General features: G+C 43.2%; 2 protein-coding genes across 2 annotated transcripts; both read left to right on the top strand.

Annotated features, from left to right (window-relative positions):
- The first annotated feature begins 727 nt into the window (after positions 1-727).
- LOC131682229 (gustatory and odorant receptor 24) lies at positions 728-2,533 on the top strand. The gene is made up of 5 exons (XM_058963572.1): positions 728-1,052; positions 1,113-1,262; positions 1,325-1,765; positions 1,818-2,258; positions 2,317-2,533. Exons 1-5 carry the CDS (start codon positions 843-845, stop codon positions 2,422-2,424), a joined length of 1,350 nt encoding a protein of 449 aa, XP_058819555.1. The 5' UTR covers positions 728-842; the 3' UTR covers positions 2,425-2,533.
- A 14,524-nt stretch (positions 2,534-17,057) lies between these two features.
- LOC131681134 (uncharacterized) lies at positions 17,058-20,429 on the top strand. The gene has a single exon (XM_058961844.1). It carries the CDS (start codon positions 17,058-17,060, stop codon positions 20,427-20,429), a length of 3,372 nt encoding a protein of 1,123 aa, XP_058817827.1.
- The last annotated feature ends 1,911 nt before the right edge of the window (positions 20,430-22,340 follow it).

Below are 22,340 nucleotides of genomic sequence, written 5' to 3'. Positions count from 1 at the left end.
GGTACTTTATTCACGATTTTAGGAACAATGTTTATACGGTTTAACGATGGCGCCGGATGGATGAGGATGGCAAGATACAGGAGGTTGTTTAGTCGGTAGGATTAACTACTTCAAACCAATCAGAAACTACCGCTAACCAATTCCATTCCTTCTCGATAATAGACATTTGCCCAATTTGTTGAGCTGAGTCGATTTGTACACAATACTCGGCCTTCCAGGTCTCATAAAAAGTCGTCAAAGTTTATCCTTTCTTTTATAAGAAACGTAGAAAAATCAAAACCCTCCCCATGAGCATTTTCTACGCACGGGCCTGAATAAACTATTTGTTAGATGAAACCTTTTTTTATTTTAATAAAAACTTTAAAGTAATAAACGTGTTTAGCTTTTATATCGACCGGAATGAATGATGTAGATTGATCCCCCCAATTTTCACCTCATTATTAGAGTCAATTGCCTTCGCTGGAATCTACTAAAACAATGCTTACGCCGAAGAATCTTCTAGGCCAAAAAGAATACTTCGTCACTAACTCTGTGTCAGGACCAACTTACATGCCGAACATAAACACTTCAAAGCATTCTATCTGAGTTTTACGCCCGAAGCTCTTGGTCGATTTTTGCACTCAATTAAAATTCAAAGGGATACACAACAAACAAACCAGTCAGCAAAGTACAATATAAACTTTCCTCTACCTTTCAATTTTTCAACCGTCCCACAAACTTTCAATAACAATCGATTTCTAATCAGCGAAATAGCATGTCCTTACTACTGTAGGAGGATATGTTATGTATCAGTCAAGTTCGCTCCCTTGAGTTACACGTTTGTGGCACTTGAAAGCCGAAAAATGACCCTTTTCTTCAATCAAGATTCCCTGCGCTATGTTGAAACTGGTCTAGAGGACAAACAAAGAACTATGTTCCTAAACGTGAAACCAGTCTATCAGGAAGATCTAGGTCGAGTTTCAAACGGGTTTAGTAACCAAATAGGATTTCCACCACCAAGCGGCCGACCGAAAGAGGCTTTTGGGCCAGGAAGTGATCTGAATAACAAATCTGTAAGTACCGGATAGCAGTCAATCGATGAAATTTTTCCATAATCAAAAACTTGAACGCAGGATATTATCTACGAAAACACAAGCCCGATATTCAACGTGCTCCGCCTGCTAGGAGTATGTCCTTTCACGAGACCTACGGCAGGAGTCACCCTGTTCGCTTGTGCTAGTCCTGCAGTGGTATATGGTGCACTGATTATGGTGTGTATAACCGTAAGTATGAACCAAAAAAAATCAAAACTAACCACACTAATCGGAACTGTGAGTAATTTAAGATCTACGCCACCTTCATCATGATCCATCGGATTGAACTGGTTCGCACGTTGGAAGGTCGCTTCGAGGAGGCAGTCATCGCGTATCTATTCATCGTCAACATCCTGCCACTACTGATCATTCCCATGATGTGGTACGAAACCCGCAAGGTGGCCACTCTCCTTAACAGTTGGGTCGATTTCGAGGCCCTATATCGAAAAACGGCAGGTCACGACTTGGCGCTCGAACTCAAAACAAAGGGTCTCATAATTGCCATTTTCCTGCCGATGTTATCGTGTGCTGCGGTGGCGATCACTCATGTTACGATGGCTGAGTTTGAGGTAGCTCAGGTCATTCTCTACTGCATCCTGGATACGTTGACCTACATGATGGGAGGATATTGGTATATGGCGTGTGAAATTCTAAGTACAACAGCCAAAATTCTTGCCGAGGATTTTCAAAGGGTAGCTGGAAATTTAATCGAGAGGGATTATATTGAATAAATTTTACTTTCAGGCTCTACGACATGTCGGTCCGGCTGCGATGGTCTCGGAGTATCGTTCGCTGTGGTTACGATTGAGCAAACTGGCAAGGGACACCGGTTTTGCGACATGTTACACTTTCGTATTCATCTGCCTGTATCTGTTTTTCATCATTACACTGTCGATCTATGGGTTATTGTCGCAAATTTCGGAGGGATTCGGAATTAAGGACATTGGTCTGGCCGTGACTGCCTTCTGCAGCATTGGGTTTCTGTTTTTCATTTGCGATGAAGCTCACTACGCCTCGTTCAACGTCAGAACTAACTTTCAGAAGAAGCTGCTAATGGTTGAGCTTAGCTGGATGAACTCGGATGCTCAAACGGAGATCAACATGTTTCTGCGGGCGACGGAGATGAATCCTTCTAGTATCAACCTTGGTGGTTTTTTCGATGTCAATAGAACCTTGTTCAAATCGGTACGGGAATGTTTTAATCCGTCGTAGCCGTTGTTAATGAACTATATCACTCTTTCAGCTTTTGGCTACCATGGTAACATATCTGGTGGTACTGCTGCAGTTCCAGATCAGTATTCCAGACGATCCGAGTGCGTTGTTGATGAAAAATTTTACTTCGCCCAAGTAAAAAAAAATCTTTCTGCTATATCGCTAAAATATCTGATATAAAACAATTCCTTGATTGTAATCTTTTTTCAGCTAAACTCAATAAACGAATAACGTTCTAATTGAAACAAATATTGCGTCGGAACATTCGGTTTAATTAAAACTAATTGTTTTGTTACACATTGATGGCTAATTAAAGGTTAACTCAATTTTTAAAGTATTTTTATCCACCATTATGCATACAAAGAGTTGAAAGAGGTTTACAAGTTACGTATCTTTAACGTCAGCTGCATTTGGAACCTAACGATTAAGTTTCGTCAACTACGATTGTTACTGAATATAATCGTTTGGGCTGACTAAAGCAAGAGGTTTTTAAAGCAGCCAACGCTGTGCTTCAGCAGATCATTACTATTCACTCTCGCTTTCCACGCCATCAATCTCAACTTTGCGTGCGGGCACGTACACGCGGTAATCCTTTTTAACCAACAACCCGACATTGACTGAGTGAGCCACTAGATCTTTTTATAAGATATAAACCTTGTCAGCAGTATTTCCGAATTTTTAATGAGTTATTTTTGAAATGGGGCAATGTACAAAATGAAAGAAATATTAGGAACGAAAAAACGATACTAAAGTCGCTGGTACACCATTTTACTTTTTACTCGCGGTCAGGAAAGCTTCAACCATCCCCACCAATGATAGAACGAGTAAATACAGACACTGTCTTTCGTAACGTTACAATGATTCGAAGCATCTTTGTTCAGTAATTCTACACAGCCAACCAGTCGACAACCACCTCTTCAAAGCAAAGAGTGTTTGCCCTATTAACCGTCAAACAGGTACCGTATTAGCAATTTTTAATATGTTTTATTTCAGTGTTTTACTTTCAAGTCGAACATTTGACCGAAAGATCCTCAAGCTTAGTATAGTGTTAATTGGCGAAACTATTGTGCGAAATCGGTGAAAAAAACCGATGAAGGTGAGACATTTCTTACGCATACATACTATTGGATCATTAATTAGTTTGCAGAACTCATGCGAAGTAGGTACCCAACTATAGATGGGATGAACACAGTCCTGCAATAACACCTCAAACTGAATAAATTATAGAAAATCAATAAAGCAAATTAAACTGAAAAAATAGTAAGGCAAAAAAGGATATCAAGTTCATAAAATGATTAATATAAATCGAAATAAAAAAAATAAATCAAATTAGTGGGCTAAATGCCATATTTGACAATATAAAAAAGTTAGAATTAAATTTGTTTGAAACTAACAGCTGCGTTAAAATAAATAAAAGATATGACTAAACAGAACTAATAAAATGAAGAAACTGAACACAATACATGAACAGGGAAAAAATCAAAAGAATAATAAAATGAATAAACTAAATGAAATGAAAGAAGTATATAAAATGAATAAAATAAACAAATATATGAACCGAATAAAATAAACAAAAGAAAAAAATGAAACGAATACAATTAATTATACGAATAAAATTAACAAAACCAATAAATTTTATAGAATGAATCAAACAAACAAAACACTGAGTTCATTAGTGAATTGGGCCGGTGTCCCGAAGCTTACTGGTTCGAATCTCGCTTCTGGGGGATTTTTTTCACATAAATGCTTTTGATCTGTTTTCCCCGGTGGATACCATTAAAAAAGTCATAAACAAAATATTTTTTGTGAAGAAAAAGAATAAAAATAAACAGAATTAAATGGGTAAAATGAAAATAACCGATATTCCCTCCCCAAGGTTGAGGGGTTTGACGGTATTGCAAACATCATCAAGCATATTGCGTACATTGGTGCTACAGAACCTCTGACAGACAATTGCTTTAAGATGGTTATTGCATTACGTCTCGATAGTGATGCGTCGAGGAGACCGACAGGGCTTATGGGCCTTTTTTATGTTTTTTTTTTTCTACTGTGCACCTGCGCATACCAACGCTCAACCACTGGTCTGTGCGCGGTGACATGACCAACCGGCTAGTCGACGTGGATTGACTTTTGCTGTGTGCCGTGTTTGCAAACATTGTTCCACAATTTGATAATGACAGAATAGTTGCTTATACTTCCGGTGTTCAATTTGTGCATTTGGTTCTATTCATACGGGAAGGGTGGATTGGATAAATTAGGGTACAATGAATACCGACGTATGTGAATCAGCCATTTCCGGCCAGCATAGCATGATGAAAGTCTAACAGAAAGCAGTTGTCGTTAATAGTAAATATACAACATTTGCTGCATTTAGACGAGTTTGATTGCATGTTCCATGCCGGCTGTTCGGCCATCTATGGGAGCTGTCCATCAATGTCAGCTTCTTTCTCCGAACAGCCTAGATAAGCCGTGTAGTGTCGGTAGTGGTTGTTTCAACCGGCTAAGAATTACACTACGGACTACCTGTTCCGGTGGTAGCACCAAACAGGGAACCCCAATTCCATAGTGTCATGCGACCCGTGCTATGGGTAAAATTGTTGAGGGGGTTTAAAATATTCTCAATGGCGAACGGAGCCTGGGAAGAGCCGGGCGAACTCCCCAGTAACTGGTTGTGGTCCACTAGGAGGTTGATAACTCTATTATCTTTCTCCGGACAAAACCAGCCTAGAGGCCGCGTGGCATCCGGCGGGTTGAAGTATGTCAGTTATGGAAATAACTGTCAAATTCATTCCCAAAGGTGGCCGCGTCACTTATGAGGAGGCAAAGAGCTTTAGACCGATCAGTCTGACCTCCTTCCTTCTCAAATCAGTGGAACGTTTAATCGACCACTACATTCGGGATGGTAGCTTGGGCGAGCACCCGCTGCATGCAATGCAACATGGATATCAGCGGGGGAAGTCTACTACCACCCTGTTACATAATGTTGTCTACAACATTGAAAAAGCTTTTTCACAAAAGCAATCAAGTTTAGGAGTGATTCTCGATATTGAAGGTGCTTTTGACAACGTGTCTTTCGAATCCATTTTGGAAGCAGCACGAGATCATGGAGTACCTTCATATATCACGAACTGGATACACGCAATGCTTAGCAACCGACATCTGTGCTCATCGTTAAGACAAGTAGAGATGAGGAAACTGAGTGTCTGCGGATGTCCTCAAGGTGGTGTGCTTTCACCACTTCTATGGAACCTTATCGCCGATAGCTTGTGGAGAAAACTAAATGAGCTTGGGTTTCCGACGTATGGTTTCGCCGATGATTATCATATAATGATCACCGGTATTTGCATTAACACACTTTTTGATTTGATGCAACAAGCCTTATGTGTTGTTGAGCGGTGGTGTCTTCATGTTGGACTATCAGTTAATCCAAATAAAACCTCAATGGTGCTTTTCACGCAACGAAGGATTACAACCGGAGCTCGTCCATTGCAGTTTTTTGACTCTGAAATTATTGTCGAAGATCCAGTTAAGTACGTTGGGGTAATTCTCGACTCAAAACTTAATTGGACAGCTCACATCGATTTCAGGATCAAGAAAGCTTGCATGGCCTTTGGCCAATGTAGACGGGCTTTCGGCAAATCCTGGGGACTCAAACCCAAGTACATTCAGTGGATCTACACAACAATTGTTAGACCAATACTGCCATACGGGTGCCTTGTTTGGTGGCAGAAGGGAGGAGTCATGACAATCCAATCAAAGTTAAACCATCTTCAGAGGACGGTCTTGATGGCGATGACTGGTGTGTTCTCGACAACACCTACTGCTGCTCTCGAGGCACACTTGAACATAAAACCACTACATGTGTTTCTGAAAGAAGAAGCACTTTCTTGTGCATACCGTCTTAATGTTACTGGGCTCTGGAACAGTAACCCAATAGATCGTGTAACTAGCCACACAGGACTGTGGCCCCAAATGGTTACTTGGGATGAATATGCACTTGCTCCCAGTGACCTTACACTCACATGTAGTTTTCCTACTAAAACTTTCAATGTGAGAATTCCTCTTCGTGAGGAATGGCTGTCTGGCTGGATGGAGCGACAACTTGAAGAATACGTAGTTTGTTATACGGACGGTTCTTTGTTGGAGGGCCGAGCCGGTGCTGGTGTCTATTGTCATGAGATGAGATTAAACCAATCTCATTCGCTTGGTAGATACTGTACCGTATTCCAAGCAGAAATCTTTGCGATTCTGTGTGGCGTACAATCCGCACTTCAACAGGGAATTTGCGGTAAAAGAAACTATTTTTGCTCTGACAGTCAGGCTGCCGTGAAAGCACTTAGTTCGGCAGATTCGAGATCGAAATTAGTAATCGCATGTCGAACTCAAATCGAAGAACTTAGCATTTCAAATGCTATCTACCTTCTATGGGTACCCGGTCATTCCGGTATTACTGGAAATGAATGGGCGGACGAATTGGCTAGAGCTGGCGCTGCGACTGATTTCGTTGGTCCAGAACCAGTTCTATCTCTGTCAATAAGTTGCATAAAGCACAAGATTCGCTCTTGGGCTGCATTCGAACATGCCAACCATTGGCGTAGCTTGCAAACTTGGTTCAAACAAAGGCTTTTCTGCCGGATGTGAGTCCGAAAATGTCAAGAAATTTGTTGCATTTTTCCAAGCACAACTGCAGTATTCTGGTCAGGGCACTGACTGGACATTGCAAACTCAATTATCACATGGCTATTATTCAGCGCGCTGAGTATTATTCATGTGATCTTTTGTGAATCCGATTACGGAACATCATATCATTTGATATGCAATTGCCCTGTATTAATGTAATTGGGCATCCGGATTTTTGGTTCTCCATACATAGATGAACCTATGTACAGAGAGCTGAAATTTAAGGATATGCTTTTGTTCCTAACCCAGTGTGGTAAAGAGCTATAGTTTTTTAGCCGTATTTGAATGACAATATCTCTTCGGGGGTGTTGTCGTTCTGTTATCTCAATATCCCCTCGAGGGTGTTGATATATCCGCTCACTGTTTGAGTAGAGGTTCTAAATCCCTCCGGGGGTTGGAAGTTTTATTCCTGCTGTTGTAGCACCTGCAGATCGTTCAGCATCACTCCGGGGGTGCAGAATGCTCTGTTTTAATTGTTATGTGTCGTTTTTTTCCTTACCCCTAACCTTACCACTTCCCCAATCCTTCCCATCAGGAAAATGATGAAAAGACGATTCTTGGCAAGGCACAAATCTCCGATCAACATGGGGAACGTGCCATTTGAGCCAGACGCTACTGATTCCTGATTCCTGATGTTCTATGTTTTTTTTATACTGTGCACCTGCGCATACCAACGCTCAACCACTGGTCTGTGCGCGGTGACATGGCCAACCGGCTAGTCGACGTGGATTGACTTTTGCTGTGTGCCGTGTTTGCAAACATTGTTCCACAATTTGATAATGACAGAATAGTTGCTTATACTTCCGGTGTTCAATTTGTGCATTTGGTTCTATTCATACGGGAAGGGTGGATTGGATAAATTAGGGTACAATGAATACCGACGTATGTGAATCAGCCATTTCCGGCCAGCATAGCATGATGAAAGTCTAACAGAAAGCAGTTGTCGTTAATAGTAAATATACAACATTTGCTGCATTTAGACGAGTTTGATTGCATGTTCCATGTGTTTTTCTATTCTACTTCATTAGTCTGTTTCTTTTGTACGTCTATTAGTTTGCTTTTCAATTACTGATGTATACCAAAATAGTATTGGTCAATTTATACATTTCTAATCAAGCTCTTTTTTCTTTATTCGGCATGTTAAGATTCCTTTTATTAGTATATCTCTACTATACACTATCTATACTTATTTAGGTACAAACGCTCGTGGCCTTCGCGAGAACATAAACCTGCTCACAAACGCGACCATGTAATTGCAATAATCCACACATACTTACGCCCGCGATTTTGCCAACATGAAAACACCCCGGTAGTAAAGTAAACGTAGCACCTTAAAACTTTCAAACGCGCTCTCAAACATTAACCCACAGCTCGCGCGATCATTAAACGGTCACGTCCGGAAATCTTACCTCGGTCCTAGCAGTCTGGATTAATGCCTTCAGTTGAACCAATCAAAAAAGTGACGCTCATATTCACTAAACAACACGACATGACTCTTTTTGCCTTGTTCGTTTCGTTCTCGTGTACGCACCCGGTGTACGTACACGGATGTTTGAACTAGAGTTTGCACATTCACGTTCACTTGGGTTCGATGTTCGAGGCGAACTTGTACATCGAGACGAAGCATGTTTGGGGTTGAACGGAATTTTGTACACAGGTACAAACTTGTCGATGTTCACGGGAAGTCCGATTTATAGCTTCAAACATCCATATTACCCTTTTCAGTCGAATATTTTTCTCAGACTCACAAGGATATCCTTAAATAAAGTGCATATAAACATTCAGCATAGAATGGAATCAAATTGGAGTTGATGTGGTTTTCGATTTTTTGTCACATGCCTCCCATAGGGCAACGTTTCGAAGAGATATCGTCATCATCATCCTCAGGGGGAAGCAAGGTTTGTGCAAATTTTCTCAGGACTACAAATATTTTCTTTGCCAAGTAGGATGTAATATATGATTTGTTCCCCTGAAAAGTTCTGCTCTACAATATCACGCAAAAACTATGCATAGGGATTTATTGTTTTGTCTTGAACATTAACAAATATATCAGATTAGTAGAAGATCTTATTGCACAACTTAGAAATAGATAGAGAAATAGCAAGATTAATGTGCCACGTCTACGAAGAAAAAATAAAAGAGAGGGGGTGAGAAATGATAAATGATGGTTAGTGCCGTGACATTATTTTTATATGTGTGGCGATATTTCGATTGCTTACATCCTTATTATAAACAACTGGTAATTTGTGCGTCATGAGCAGTATAACCAAAATCTTGCAAAAATGTCATATTTTCAATAGAATTTTGGGATTTCAAGATGTAGTAACTCCTGGTGATACCACGGTTATAATATGAATTTGAATTATATAGGAAATCTATTATCTAACTACTAGGTGGATTATTTGGTGATCTGTGTATTCATTCAATCCAACATCTATCTCATGCAACGCTTAAACCAAATGGTAAATACATCAACTCTATAAAAAATTTCACTTTGAAGTGAACTAATACATTATTTTGTGTTTGAAGTACTTTCATGTTAATTTTTTAAAAGTAGTTCATACATTATTCAAAAAATTCACAAAATGTGTTCGGGATCGAATTCCTTGAAGCACGTGAATCCGATCCCGGCAACAACTACGTAGATGTGCCTTCATACATCGATATTCAAAATTGTTTTAGTTTTGCCCCTATAACACCAATAATGCAATACTCTGTATGTAACGGTCTCATTTTGATTTATTGAAAATTAGTAGTTGAGAAATAGAAATATAAAATGTTTACTATCTCCACCGCTTAATTACGGATTTTGACAATCTATCGCTTGTTAAAAAGGTATCTTTAGAATCTTTCTAATTACATACACATAGCATGGCCTAATTGCCGTGTTTAAAAGTTATTGGCCTAATACATGTCCTGTTTTTACAAAATTACTCGTTTCTCAGAATGTACACAACATATATAAAAACAAAAATAATGCTGTGAAATTGGCACGTAAGGCCCTTCATTTGAAATTAGTTTTGTTAAGATCGGTTCAGCCGTTGCGGAGATAATTACAGATACAGACATTGTCCTATTTTGTCGAGCTGAGTCGATTGGTATATGAGAGTCGACCCTCGGGGCCTGGGAAAAAGTTTTCAAAGTGTGAGCGAATCCTATACATTCCTTATGTAAGAAATGTGAAAATAGTTAAATTGTTCCCAATCATGATACACGCAGAAGAATCAGGCCTTTTTGAATCAACAAAACGTTCAGTTGAATTAAAAACGTGGCGAATGACTGTTTCAAACTGAAATGGGCGTTTTTCGAAAGCATGTATTTGGTTTAGTTCAACAAATACTTCTGTTTATATATTAAATGGAAACATTGTTAAATCAAAATAAAATTTGTTAGATCTAACTGAACCTTTTATTAAAAACCAACAGAATCTTTGTTTAATTTCAACTAAATTTGAGTTGTTCTCTCCTTTGGTTAACACAAACGATTTGTTTTTGTTTCTTCAAACTTGTTTGGTCGGTTAAACTTATCATGATTTTGTTGTTTCAAACGAAATATTTGTTGAAACTACTGGAAAGCCAACAAATAAATTAGTTGGTAATTTCAACCAACAGTATTGATTGAAGCAAACCTGAATCTTGTTTGTCACTATATCAAACGGGAAAATTGTTATTTAAAACCAAAATTTGTTTATTTTTACTAATTTTTTTCAGTGTGTAGCATTGTTGAAATCACTGTGTGAACTGACTCACGAAATTCGTGATCTAACGCTACATGTCGACCGCCAGATGGCACGGGAGTGGAATGATGATGTTTTTATTTTCATCTCTCAAAACACATTGGAAAGTAAATTCTGAATTTAATAAATTCAATCAATATTATAATTAAATGTTATTTCTTCTAATGAAAAGTAATATTGATGAAGAAAATATGTTTCCTACCTCTGAAAAATATCCAGATGGTAAATTTCTTGTTACATCACTAAAAATTCGTTCATCCGGTTTCAATTTACACTAAAATGAAATTCAGATATTGAAATTTCGATAGAAAACACGATGGTGGGCAAAAATCAATGAATTAAAGAGTGCAGGTGTTGGCAGTAGAGGTTATCCAACGATAAATCCAATTTCTAGATAAACATTTTCCATATCTAAAACAACCAATCTAACCTCAACAATACAAAAATAATTCCGGATCTCAATAATTCGCAATAAAATATTGAGTTCAACTGAATGTTTTGATGTCAAACGAAAGGACGAGTGTTTTCTTATCATCTGTAATCAAACTTTTGGTGAAACTATGTGAGATTTATTTTAAAACAATTAAAATAGAACAACCATCCTATATCATCAATGCAAGAAAATATTTTCATCATCATTTGATTGGTACCAAAATGAAATCTAGTTGGCGCATCGAGCGAAAAAGTTTCACGTTTGAGAGCCAATTATCTCCCGTACATTTCACTCGTCGATTGCAGCTCCATCTAAATCTCATTCACTGAAACCTCCGTAGTGCGAAGTAGGCGATTGTGATATTATTTATTGTCGATAAAGTCGATACTCCTCAAGCAAGGGTCATTCCCATAGAGATAATGGCATGCAACAAGGTAAACGACGATTCAGATTATTATTATTTGCCGAGGATACTGTGGAAATTTGTACTCGTATCATATGATCTGCGTGAAGATGAATTATTCCTTTCGCGACATTTTGATGGCAGAAACTGAAGAGATAGTAGAGATTTTGGTTTGCTGAAATAAATGCGAAATGGTCGCCTTCCAGACCCCGAACATAACCCTTACTTTCCCTTTGCTTATCATTTTGGTACCATCCGGGAAGCACTTGGCCTTGTACCCACTGCTCTTTCACCATCTTCGTGTGTTTCTCTATTTATCACTAGCGTCACATGCGATATTTGGGTACGGAAAATGATTTCCTGAGCAGACAATCGAATGAAAGAAGATTGCCAGGTAATTGGTGCACTTTCTGCACCAGGTATCATATTGCATTTGTAGATACACTATACGCTATGATGGCCGGAAGGATAGATAAGCAACCCAAGCTCCCCATTTCCGAAAGACTTTTTTGCGTTGTTCTACCGAAAATGAAATTTGTTAGATCTAACTGAACGAAGCTTCCTTGATTAACGGTCGACATTTCTCGATGTCATTGATGTCAGAAACTTTTGAGAACTGAACGTCGACTCTGACTAATATCTGATAGGTTGCAAAATTCGCGCAGGACAACCCGTTCCAGGCGTTAGAAAATGTACAACGATTTTGGTTTAGGGTGTTTTACAAAACATTCTCCAGTATAAGGTAGAAAAACAGCCCTGCGCCGCTCATGATTAACGACCGGGACGGGCATCTGTTTACCGGTCCTACAAAAACCACCGCCATGTGCAAGGAACACTTTGAGTTGCCTGTTCAATACTCACCTCTAATTCTCCAATACGAACCTGAAATGAAAATGAAATTTTATGTTTTGTATATACTTGTAAATACTTACCTAGATTTAAGAATAAGTGAACTAAACTAACCCTAGAAACAAATGCAATGTTAAGATACTTACCATAAGATTCACACTTCAAACCCATTGTGCGAGCATAAAGCAGAAATGGATTCTGCATCGCGAAAACCGCTGTCAATCAGCTGTACCATAAAACAGACGACGAATGTAAACAAACAACATAGAATAAAAACAGATAATTAAAAGCAATCAGTGGTGTCGGTCGCAGAAAAATCAATCGAAGTTCGTTTTTATTTCGCGATATCCCAAGTTCCCTACAAACCCGTTATACTCGCGCGCGATCTCCAGCGGAAGGTGCAGTGGATGCAGAAGAAAGTCCTGATCCAGCAGGTGAAAATAGGAGAAAAGTGTTTCGGAAAGATCCAAAAGTGAGAAGAGTAGCGAAGTGCGTGAACATAAATTTGGTCCTTCGAGCCGGATATTGAAGAAAAAGTGCCCGCGAGTGAACAGAAAACTGCCCAGAATAGGCAAAAAGTGAACGAAAGGTGCCCAGAAGAGGCAAAAAGTGATTGTAAATTGCCCAGAATAGGCGAAAAAATCGCAAAGAACGGCCCCGCTGAAGACGGGTAGAGCCAGAAAAAGTGCGCGAAAGGTGATTTTCGGTAGCGTCCCCAAGCGGCAAACTAGCCATTTTACGCGGTAGTGCAAACAAAACCGCATAGTGTTCCCTCCAAGAATCCACCATCGCAGAATATTTACATCGTCACAACGAGTAGTGCGTGCGAGACACAGCCAGCTGACGATAGCGTAGGTAGTGTGCATTGTTTACCTACTGCCTGAACGGTGCGCGCCGTGCTGGAACGTAAATATTTCTGAAGAGAGATTTTCGAAAAAGTGTTAAAGTTTCGCGGTGAAATTTTTATTTGGCAAATTGACTGCTCGGGTGCATTTTTGATTCTTGGAGGTTGAAAAGTGCGTGAGTGAACGGGAATACGGCGCTACCGAAGAAGAAAATGGCCGACGAGAGGAAATTCAGTGAGTTGGAGCTGACGAAGCAGAATATTGTCGATTCAATGGCTTTGTTGGAATATTATGCGAAGGAGTTCGACAAGGACAGTAAGTTTGCGGGCCAAGTAGAAGCGTGGGCGGAAAAGTTGGAGAAATTTTACGACGAGTTTCACCGGACGGTGGTGAAATTGGAGATGTTTTCCACCGATAAGGAGCCAATCGACCTGAAAAAGGAACGGCAGTTGTTCGACGGTCGCTATTATGCTCTTCGGTCCTTCTACTTGGCCAAACTGGCGAAGAAAACACGTTCTCCCCCTTCTGCCAACCCCGCACCATCGAGACCAATGAACATCAGGCTTCCGGAGCTTAACCTACCCAAGTTTAGCGGTAAGTTGGAAGACTGGTGTGTTTTTCGCGATTCATTTGAATCCGCAGTAGGTTCCCGGAGCGACATCAGTGCGGTCGAGAAGATGCACTATCTGAAGGGCCTCGTTCAAGGAGAGGCAGCGCGCATTCTCGACCCTATCAAAATAAGCGAGCAGGGCTACAAGGACGCTTGGCGAACGTTGCGGCTGCGTTTTGAGAACAACCGGCAGTTAATCAAGTGTCACATTCGGACGCTTTTCGACACTCCAGCGATGCGCAAGGAATCAGCTGAAGATCTGCTTGCGCTGATCGATCGCTTCGAGCAGCAGATCTCCGTTCTGAAGAGCTTGGGTGAACCAGCAGACCGATGGAGCTCTATCCTGGTTTACCAGCTATCTATACGCCTCGATCCTTGTACGCTCCGGGAATGGGAGAACCACTGTAGCAAACTCGATGCTGACAACATCGCTTCGGTTCTGGGAGGAACCGCCGGCACATCAGAGGACACAAGCACTGGTGCGTCAACTTCAATGCCATCATACGTGACGATGGTAAACTTCCTCCAGAACTACGCTCGAGTTTTGCAAGCAGTTTCTTCAGCCACTTCGAACACCGCTCCTCCTCGCAGCAAGCCAAATCCGACATCCAAGCTAGCAGCCTTTCCAGTCGCAGCTACACAGCAAACTGCAGTATCCAGTACACCCTCTTCCAGCGCCAGCAAGCCGAAGCCGTGCGACAAGTGCGGTGAGAGTCACTACCTGTACAGCTGTCCGGAATTTCGGAAACTCAACCTTCGCCAACGGATCGATCTGGTAAGACAGAAAAACCTTTGCATTAACTGTTTGAGATCGAGTTCCCATTATGCCCGGAACTGTTCTGGGTCAAGATGCCGTACATGTACCAAGAAGCACCACACGCTTCTTCATACTGAGCCCTCTGACGACAATCCCGCTTCTGGTCAAGCCACCGGATCAACTTGCTGTGTTGCCCTCCAGCCGACTCTCACCGCAGCATCTGCGCTGCATGCTCCAAACTCACTGTCACCCCAGTCTGTTTCGCAAGCTCCCATCCAGCAACCGTCTACCTCTACCTCAATCGCAAACTTATCCCACATTCATGCGCCTTCCATGAGTTCTCAGACTGCCCTCGTATCACATACTGGTGAAGTGATTCCTGGAACCGTTTTCCTTCCGACTGCGCTAGTGAATATCCGTAACGGTAGAGGTCGCATCGTCACTGCTCGTTGCTTGCTGGACTGTGCTTCCCAACGCAACTTTGTTTCTGGGGCTCTTTGCGAACGACTGCAGCTTCCTCGCATCCGATTGCCGCATGCTATCCCGATAAGCGGAATCGGAAACACTACAACGCTGGTTGAATACCAGGCCACGATAACCATCTCCTCTCGAGTCACTTCCTTCTCCGTACAATGCTCCATGCTCGTTCTGCCTTCCATTACCGTCAAGCTGCCCCAGTCGACGGTAGAAGCCCGCCACTGGCCGATTCCAAAGCACGTGGAGCTTGCAGATCCAACATTCGCTGTTACTGGCGACATCGACATGATTCTGGGTGCCGCCCATTTCTTCCAAATTCTTCGATACGGCAGGATATCACTCGGGGAAGAGTTACCGCTTCTGCAGAACACAGAGTTCGGTTGGGTCGTCTCCGGAGAGTGTTTATTGGAAAACCACGATCACAGCGATCCACGCAAGTGCCAGTTCAGTAATCCCTGCACAATCGATGAATTGGTCAACCGATTCTGGCAGCTCGAAGAAGTCCACGATGCAAAGGGATGGTCTCCGTCGGAACGATACTGTGAGGAACATTTCTTGAAGAACACCACCCGCAACTCCGAAGGCCGCTACGTCGTCAAGCTGCCCAAGCGTGACGAGCTGCTTTGGCAGTTAAAGGACAATTATTATTATTATTATTATTATTATTTATTTATAAAGGTTTTAACCACAAGGGTCATTCGCCTTTTTTAGAAATAATAAACATTTCAGGAAATTACATTTCAAAAGTATAAGAAAAATGCGAAAATTATTGCGATCGTCTGTCCTGGGCGCACTGCTTGCTGTTTCTCGTTATCTTTCTCGGGGGCGAAGCGTTATTGCCATTATTCCCTTTACCGTTTGCTGCTTGTTGGTTAATCTGTGTGTCCTCTTCATCGCTCTCGTGTACGTCCATATCACTATCGCTAGAGTTGGTTGATTGTTCACTGTTGGCTGATATTTGATGCTTTTTGTGTTTACTAGTGACCTTGGTGTATCCGTCTTCTTTTTTAGTCATTCCTGCGGCCGATGTACTGGATGTTTGCTTTGGGCTATCGGAGATTATCTTTTGGCCGGTTGACTGTGGTTTAGCGGTGGAAGGCTGTTTATCAGTGCGTGTTGTAGTAGATCCATTTTCCGCAGCAGTTTTAGCGCATGGTTTACCGTAGTGTGCCGTTTGGTTGCAGAACTGGCACGTGGGCGTCTGTCCAGGGTATGTGCAAAGGGTTTTTTGAATGTAGGTAATCCCTTGAGAAGATTTGCATTCGAAGGTCAAGTAAGATGGTATAGGTTTGTGCAGCTGCATTCTGACGATACGAACCCCGTTGAGAATACCGGGGAAAAAGTTTCTCCATGTGTCATTCTTGACGGATTCCACTTCTCCGTATTGGGACATGTATTTTTTAATGTACTCGGAGCTGGTGCGCGGTGCCAAATCATGCAATAAAACTTCAGTAAAATCTCGGTCTATATAGACGGGGATCTTGGTTTTAATGTTTTCGTATTCGATTTCGTGTTGCATATTATTCATCACACTAAAGAATTCTGCATCGGATAGCGTCTGGAACGTTATTAGTATCACGTTTTTAGTGTGATGCAGCTGGAGGTGTGTAACTGCCGCAAGATCAAGATTCATGTTCACTTTTATTAACTGTTCCACCTCACGCACTGTAGGTCTTCGTCGAGTTTGCGTAAAGTCAATCACGACAGTGTTTTCCCTTAGCGGGCGCACTTTGCTTTTTTGTTCGCTCATTTTGCTCACCGTGGGGCAACGAGGCTTTTTTCTGTTACTGGTGTAAAGAAGAAACGAAGCGACGCGGGTAAAAATTCGTTCGTTTGCTTTGCTGTGAACGAGCGGTGTGTATTTAGCTTCTGGTCTGTGCGAGATCAAGAACTAGACTGAGTTAAAGGACAACAAATACAACGCCACCCGCCGCTTCTTCTCTCTGGAACGATCACTCGGTGCGAGTCCCGATAAGAAGGCGATGTATCAGCAGTTCATCCACGAGTACGTGAGATTGGGACATATGCGGGAGATTGGCCCCGATGAAATCGACGCGCAACCGCAATACTACCTTCCACACCACGCTGTGATGAAACTCGACAGCACCACTACAAAGCTTCGTACCGTATTCGACGCATCATGCCGCTCGAAGTCCAGTATCTCGCTGAACGATGTCCTGCTTCCTGGTCCCACAATCCAGGACACTCTCGTGACGATTGTCCTCCGTTTTCGAATCCACCAGTTCGTGTTATCTGCGGACATTGAAAAAATGTACCGGCAGATTTTGGTCCATCCCACCGACCAACCGCTGCAGCGAATTCTCTGGCGCGACGATCCCGAGGCTCCACTGAAGAGCTACCAGCTCCGCACCGTCACATACGGCACAAGCAGTGCTCCATTTTTGGCAACTAGGGTGCTGCAGAAGCTCGCCGATGATGAAGGGCAACATTTTCCGCTGGCGGAACCCGCTGTCCGCCACGACTTCTACGTCGACAATTTGCTGTCCGGTTCTGACGATGCTGAATCTCTCGCCGTTACCTGCAACCAGCTCATTGCAATGCTCGCATGCGCAGGACTTCCTCTCCGACAATGGTCTTCGAATTGTCAAGCTATTCTTGATACCATTCCGTTGGAGCTCCGAGAGACGAAAACACTACTCGATTTGGACCACGAGTCCTCCGTGACTGCACTTGGCCTCCGCTGGGAACCGTCGACCGATTTTCTTTCGTTCAAGACGCCGAATTGGAAGGAATGCACGGTTCTGAACAAACGAACGATCCTCTCTCAGATCAGCAGCCTTTTCGACCCCTTAGGTTTGATTGGACCGACCATTGCAAAGGCGAAAATCATGCTGCAGAGTCTTTGGAAGCTCCATCTCGACTGGGACACACCCGTGGCTAACGGATTCGCTCACGAATGGCACGAATTTCACCAGAAGTTTTCAGCACTTGCCCACCTTCGAGTTTCTCGCCATGTGTTACGTCCGGGTTACGACCGCTTGGAGATTCACGGGTTCAGCGACGCTTCAGAGTCTGCATATGGTGCATGCATCTATCTCCGGTCAATAACTGCCGAGGGCCCTTGTACAGTTCGCTTGGTGATTTCTAAGTCCAAGGTCGCTCCGATGGGGACTCAAACCATTCCACGCCTCGAGCTATGCGCAGCTCAACTCCTGTCCAGACTTCTGAAACAAGTTCAGGACAGCATCGACATCACCGCAACCACATATCTGTGGACCGATTCTTCCATCGTCTTGAACTGGATATCCGCAACTCCATCGACATGGAAAACGTTCGTAGCCAACCGAGTGGCTGAAATCCAAGAGCTGACGTCTCACGCCGTTTGGAATCACGTCCCATCCGAAGACAATCCCGCTGATCTCGTTTCTCGAGGAATGGACCTCGATGAACTCCTTGCCAGTGCACTGTGGTGGAACGGACCGCAGTGGCTGAAACTAATATTCGCTCCTTGGCCAGCGAAGTACGTCGTAGCGACCTCAAACTCAGACCAACCGGAGGTCCGACAGACTATTGCCCTTCCGGTCGTGAGCGTAGAACCGTCAGATATCGTCGATCGCTATTCCAGTCTTCGTCAGCTACTTCGGATCGGCACACTTCTTCGACGTTTCGCCGCTAATTGTCTCCACCGTAAGAATCACCAGCCTATTCTTGTCGGCCCGTTGACGGCTCTTGACATTGATCGCACTCTGCTCAATCTGGTCCGTCGCATACAACAGCAGTACTTTGCCAACGAGATACGCCAACTTGAAACCGTCGGAAAAGTAAACCGTAAATCCAAGCTACGGTATCTGCACCCGACACTCGTAGACGGCATTATTCGTGTCGGCGGCCGGCTTCACAATGCAGCGATACCTGTCGACGGAAGACACCCGATCGTCCTCCCCAAACATCGTTTCACCGACATGATCGCCACGAGAGAACACCATAAGACGCTCCATGCCGGTCCCAGCTTACTACTATCCTCGTTGCGCCAAAGATTTTGGCCCCTCGGCGGACGGAACTTGGTTCGCAACATTGTTCACGGCTGCATGGTATGCGCACGTGCCAAACCCAAGCCGTTGCAGCAGCTGATGGGGGATCTGCCATCTGTTCGGGTCAACCAGGCGTACCCGTTTCAGAATGTTGGCGTTGACTTGGCTGGGCCAATGTACGTGAGAACGTCACTCCGAAATAAGAGATCGCCATTCTTCAAAGCCTACATCACCGTATACGTATGTATGGCTACCAAAGCCGTGCACTTGGACCTTGTGTCGGATCTGACCACTAGCACATTCATTGCGAGCCTGCGAAGATTTGTCGGCCGTAGAGGAAAGCCTGCGCATATCTACTGCGATAACGCCACGAACTTTGTTGGAGCACAGCGAGAACTGGAAGAACTGCGGAAGCTTTTCCGAACTCAAGTTCACCAAGATGCCGTAGCAAACGAATGCGCAGACAACGGAATACAGTTCCACTTCATCCCACCTCGCTCTCCCACATTCGGTGGAATCTGGGAAGCCTGCGTGAAATCCGTGAAGACCCTGCTTCGCAAAATCCTCGGAAATGCCCACCTAACCGAATCCGAGCTGCAAACCGCATTGATTCAGGTCGAGTCAATGCTAAACTCTCGCCCAATCACGCCGTTGCCGGACAATCCATCCGATGAGCTTGCTCTGACTCCAGGACATTTCCTGATTGGTCGTCCGTTGAATGCGGTACCTGATCCAGATTGCCGTGAAGTTCCTGAATCCAGGTTGTCTCGATGGGAACGAGTACAACAGCTAACTCAGCATTTCTGGAGTCGTTGGCACAAGGAGTATCTCGCCACCCTGCAAAGTCGCTACCGCTGGACAGAAGCCATGGACAATCTAGCCGTTGGTTCCATCGTCGCTCTCAAAGATGAGAGAGCACCGCCGTTGAAATGGCCCCTGGGACGCGTGCTCAGCGTTCATCCCGGCCCTGACGGCCTTGTTCGTGTCGCCACCGTGAAGTCGACCTTCGGCATCGTTCAACGCGCCATCCCGAAGCTCTGCTTACTTCCAGTTGAAGTAGCGCCACCCATCGTAGCACAGAGTCCCGCACCAATTAGCAGCCCTACGTCAACAACGCCAAATGAAGGCCCTTGCTCAGGGAACCGAGCACACCACTCCCGGACAGTATCCAGCAGTCGGACCCGACGCACCTCGAAAAATCATCCTGGAAGCTGTAAGGAGGCCTGTACCGAGAAGACGAATCCAGGTCTTCATATCCCGTTGAACGTCAGTCATCGCAAGAAGCTCGAACTTCCGCCGCTAATGCCCGTTGAATTCCTTAAAATTTCATTGGCGGCCGGAATGTTCAATACTCACCTCTAATTCTCCAATACGAACCTGAAATGAAAATGAAATTTTATGTTTTGTATATACTTGTAAATACTTACCTAGATTTAAGAATAAGTGAACTAAACTAACCCTAGAAACAAATGCAATGTTAAGATACTTACCATAAGATTCACACTTCAAACCCATTGTGCGAGCATAAAGCAGAAATGGATTCTGCATCGCGAAAACCGCTGTCAATCAGCTGTACCATAAAACAGACGACGAATGTAAACAAACAACATAGAATAAAAACAGATAATTAAAAGCAATCAGTGGTGTCGGTCGCAGAAAAATCAATCGAAGTTCGTTTTTATTTCGCGATATCCCAAGTTCCCTACAAACCCGTTATACTCGCGCGCGATCTCCAGCGGAAGGTGCAGTGGATGCAGAAGAAAGTCCTGATCCAGCAGGTGAAAATAGGAGAAAAGTGTTTCGGAAAGATCCAAAAGTGAGAAGAGTAGCGAAGTGCGTGAACATTGCCATTGAACGGCAAGACGAGTAGAGAAAGCACAAACAGAGTGAGGATTGGGAACTGTTGATCCACCAATGTTGGACAAAGTTCGAGAGCTCAATAATGGTAGGGCAGTTGGGAAGAACAGAATGCTGGCCTAACTTTTAAAATTTGGAAGAAGAAATGTCTTTAAATTGGTCATATCTACAAAAAGGTTAATAAACTCAATTATAATAACTGCCGTGGTATAACTATTATCAATTCTGCCTATAAGGTACTCTCCCGTATTCTGTTTACCACACTGATCGTATGCTTATCATGCGACGAATCATGGATAAATTCCGGAAATACAACTTGCGGAATCACCAGCTGCTCGAGGATTTCAACACGGCGTACGAATCAATGAAACGAAATAAACTGTGGCAGATAGTGCCTGAACTGGTTACTGGTTTTTGACGTTAGATGTGTTCCAGCAGAACGATTCACTTGGTTGGTTCCAAGGTTGAAATCAATGGGGTACGGCACGAGGCTTTCGACAAATTCATATATCTTGGAACGCTAGTGATATGTGATAACGATGCTAGCCGCGAGGTAAAAAGGCATGTTGCTATAGCAAATGTGACTTTCTACGGTTTGCGTAGTCAATTTAAGACACGCAGCCTGCAGATTTCCATATAACTGGCTCTATACAAATCACTGTTGCGTTGTTCGGTCATTAGGCTCCGGCGATGACTGATGCAGACTATCGAGTGCTCGGTGTTTGAGAGAAGAATTCTGCGTTCAATACTTGGCGATACAGTATAAACTGGAACATGGTACAGACACATGAGCCACGAGCTGTACCAAGTTTACAATCATGGTGACACAGAAAACTACCATGAGCTGGACATATGGTGCGAATGCCGGTTCAAGAAAACTGGAGAATGGCGGCCTCAGCCCCGGGTACCTTGAACATTTAAAATACATTATTCGACCATGATTCAGAACACTCGGATTGCTCGGTCCCGATAATGAATTCAATTATAATCACCAATCTCCGCGAAAAAGTAAAACATCAAATTAACGTGTTAGTCAAAGATCGCAACTTATAATTCCAATAACCATCACATGCGTTTTGCATTACATGAAAGTATGATCGCTCGGTCGGACACAGTACTGAATGTGGCATAGATCATCCTCGTGCCAACCTATTTCACTAACGTTCCGAATTTGAGCTCGAACCCATGCAGAATTAATTCAAATGTGAAAACGATAAAAGGTGAACAGGATGACAGCATCAAACTACAAACCCATTTATTATAATGGCCTGCCTCCCATTCGAAGCATCCGCTGACAGCGGTGGTAACAGTAGCAACTGCAACTACAATCGAAACCGACAAAATGCGTCAAGCTGTCCGCCGCCTCCTCCTCGATCAGCTGAGTGCTTTTGGCATAGGTGTCCCAATGACCGCGTT

This window comes from Topomyia yanbarensis, chromosome 2, assembly GCF_030247195.1.
Source record: "Topomyia yanbarensis strain Yona2022 chromosome 2, ASM3024719v1, whole genome shotgun sequence".
In the NCBI taxonomy this organism is placed as follows: Eukaryota; Metazoa; Arthropoda; class Insecta; order Diptera; family Culicidae; genus Topomyia; species Topomyia yanbarensis.
The sequence above is the reverse complement of the archived record's forward strand: the minus strand, read 5'-3'. Positions and strand labels throughout refer to the sequence as shown.

Excerpts from the sequence above, each read along its gene's own strand:
- LOC131681134 (XM_058961844.1), top strand. The coding sequence starts at position 17,058 with ATGTATCAGCAGTTCATCCACGAGTACGTGAGATTGGGACATATGCGG.
- LOC131682229 (XM_058963572.1), top strand. The coding sequence starts at position 843 with ATGACCCTTTTCTTCAATCAAGATTCCCTGCGCTATGTTGAAACTGGT. Across the intron at positions 1,263-1,324 it reads TGATTATGGTGTGTATAACC|ATCTACGCCACCTTCATCAT; the intron begins GTAAGTATGAAC and ends GAGTAATTTAAG. Across the intron at positions 1,766-1,817 it reads TTGCCGAGGATTTTCAAAGG|GCTCTACGACATGTCGGTCC; the intron begins GTAGCTGGAAAT and ends TTTTACTTTCAG.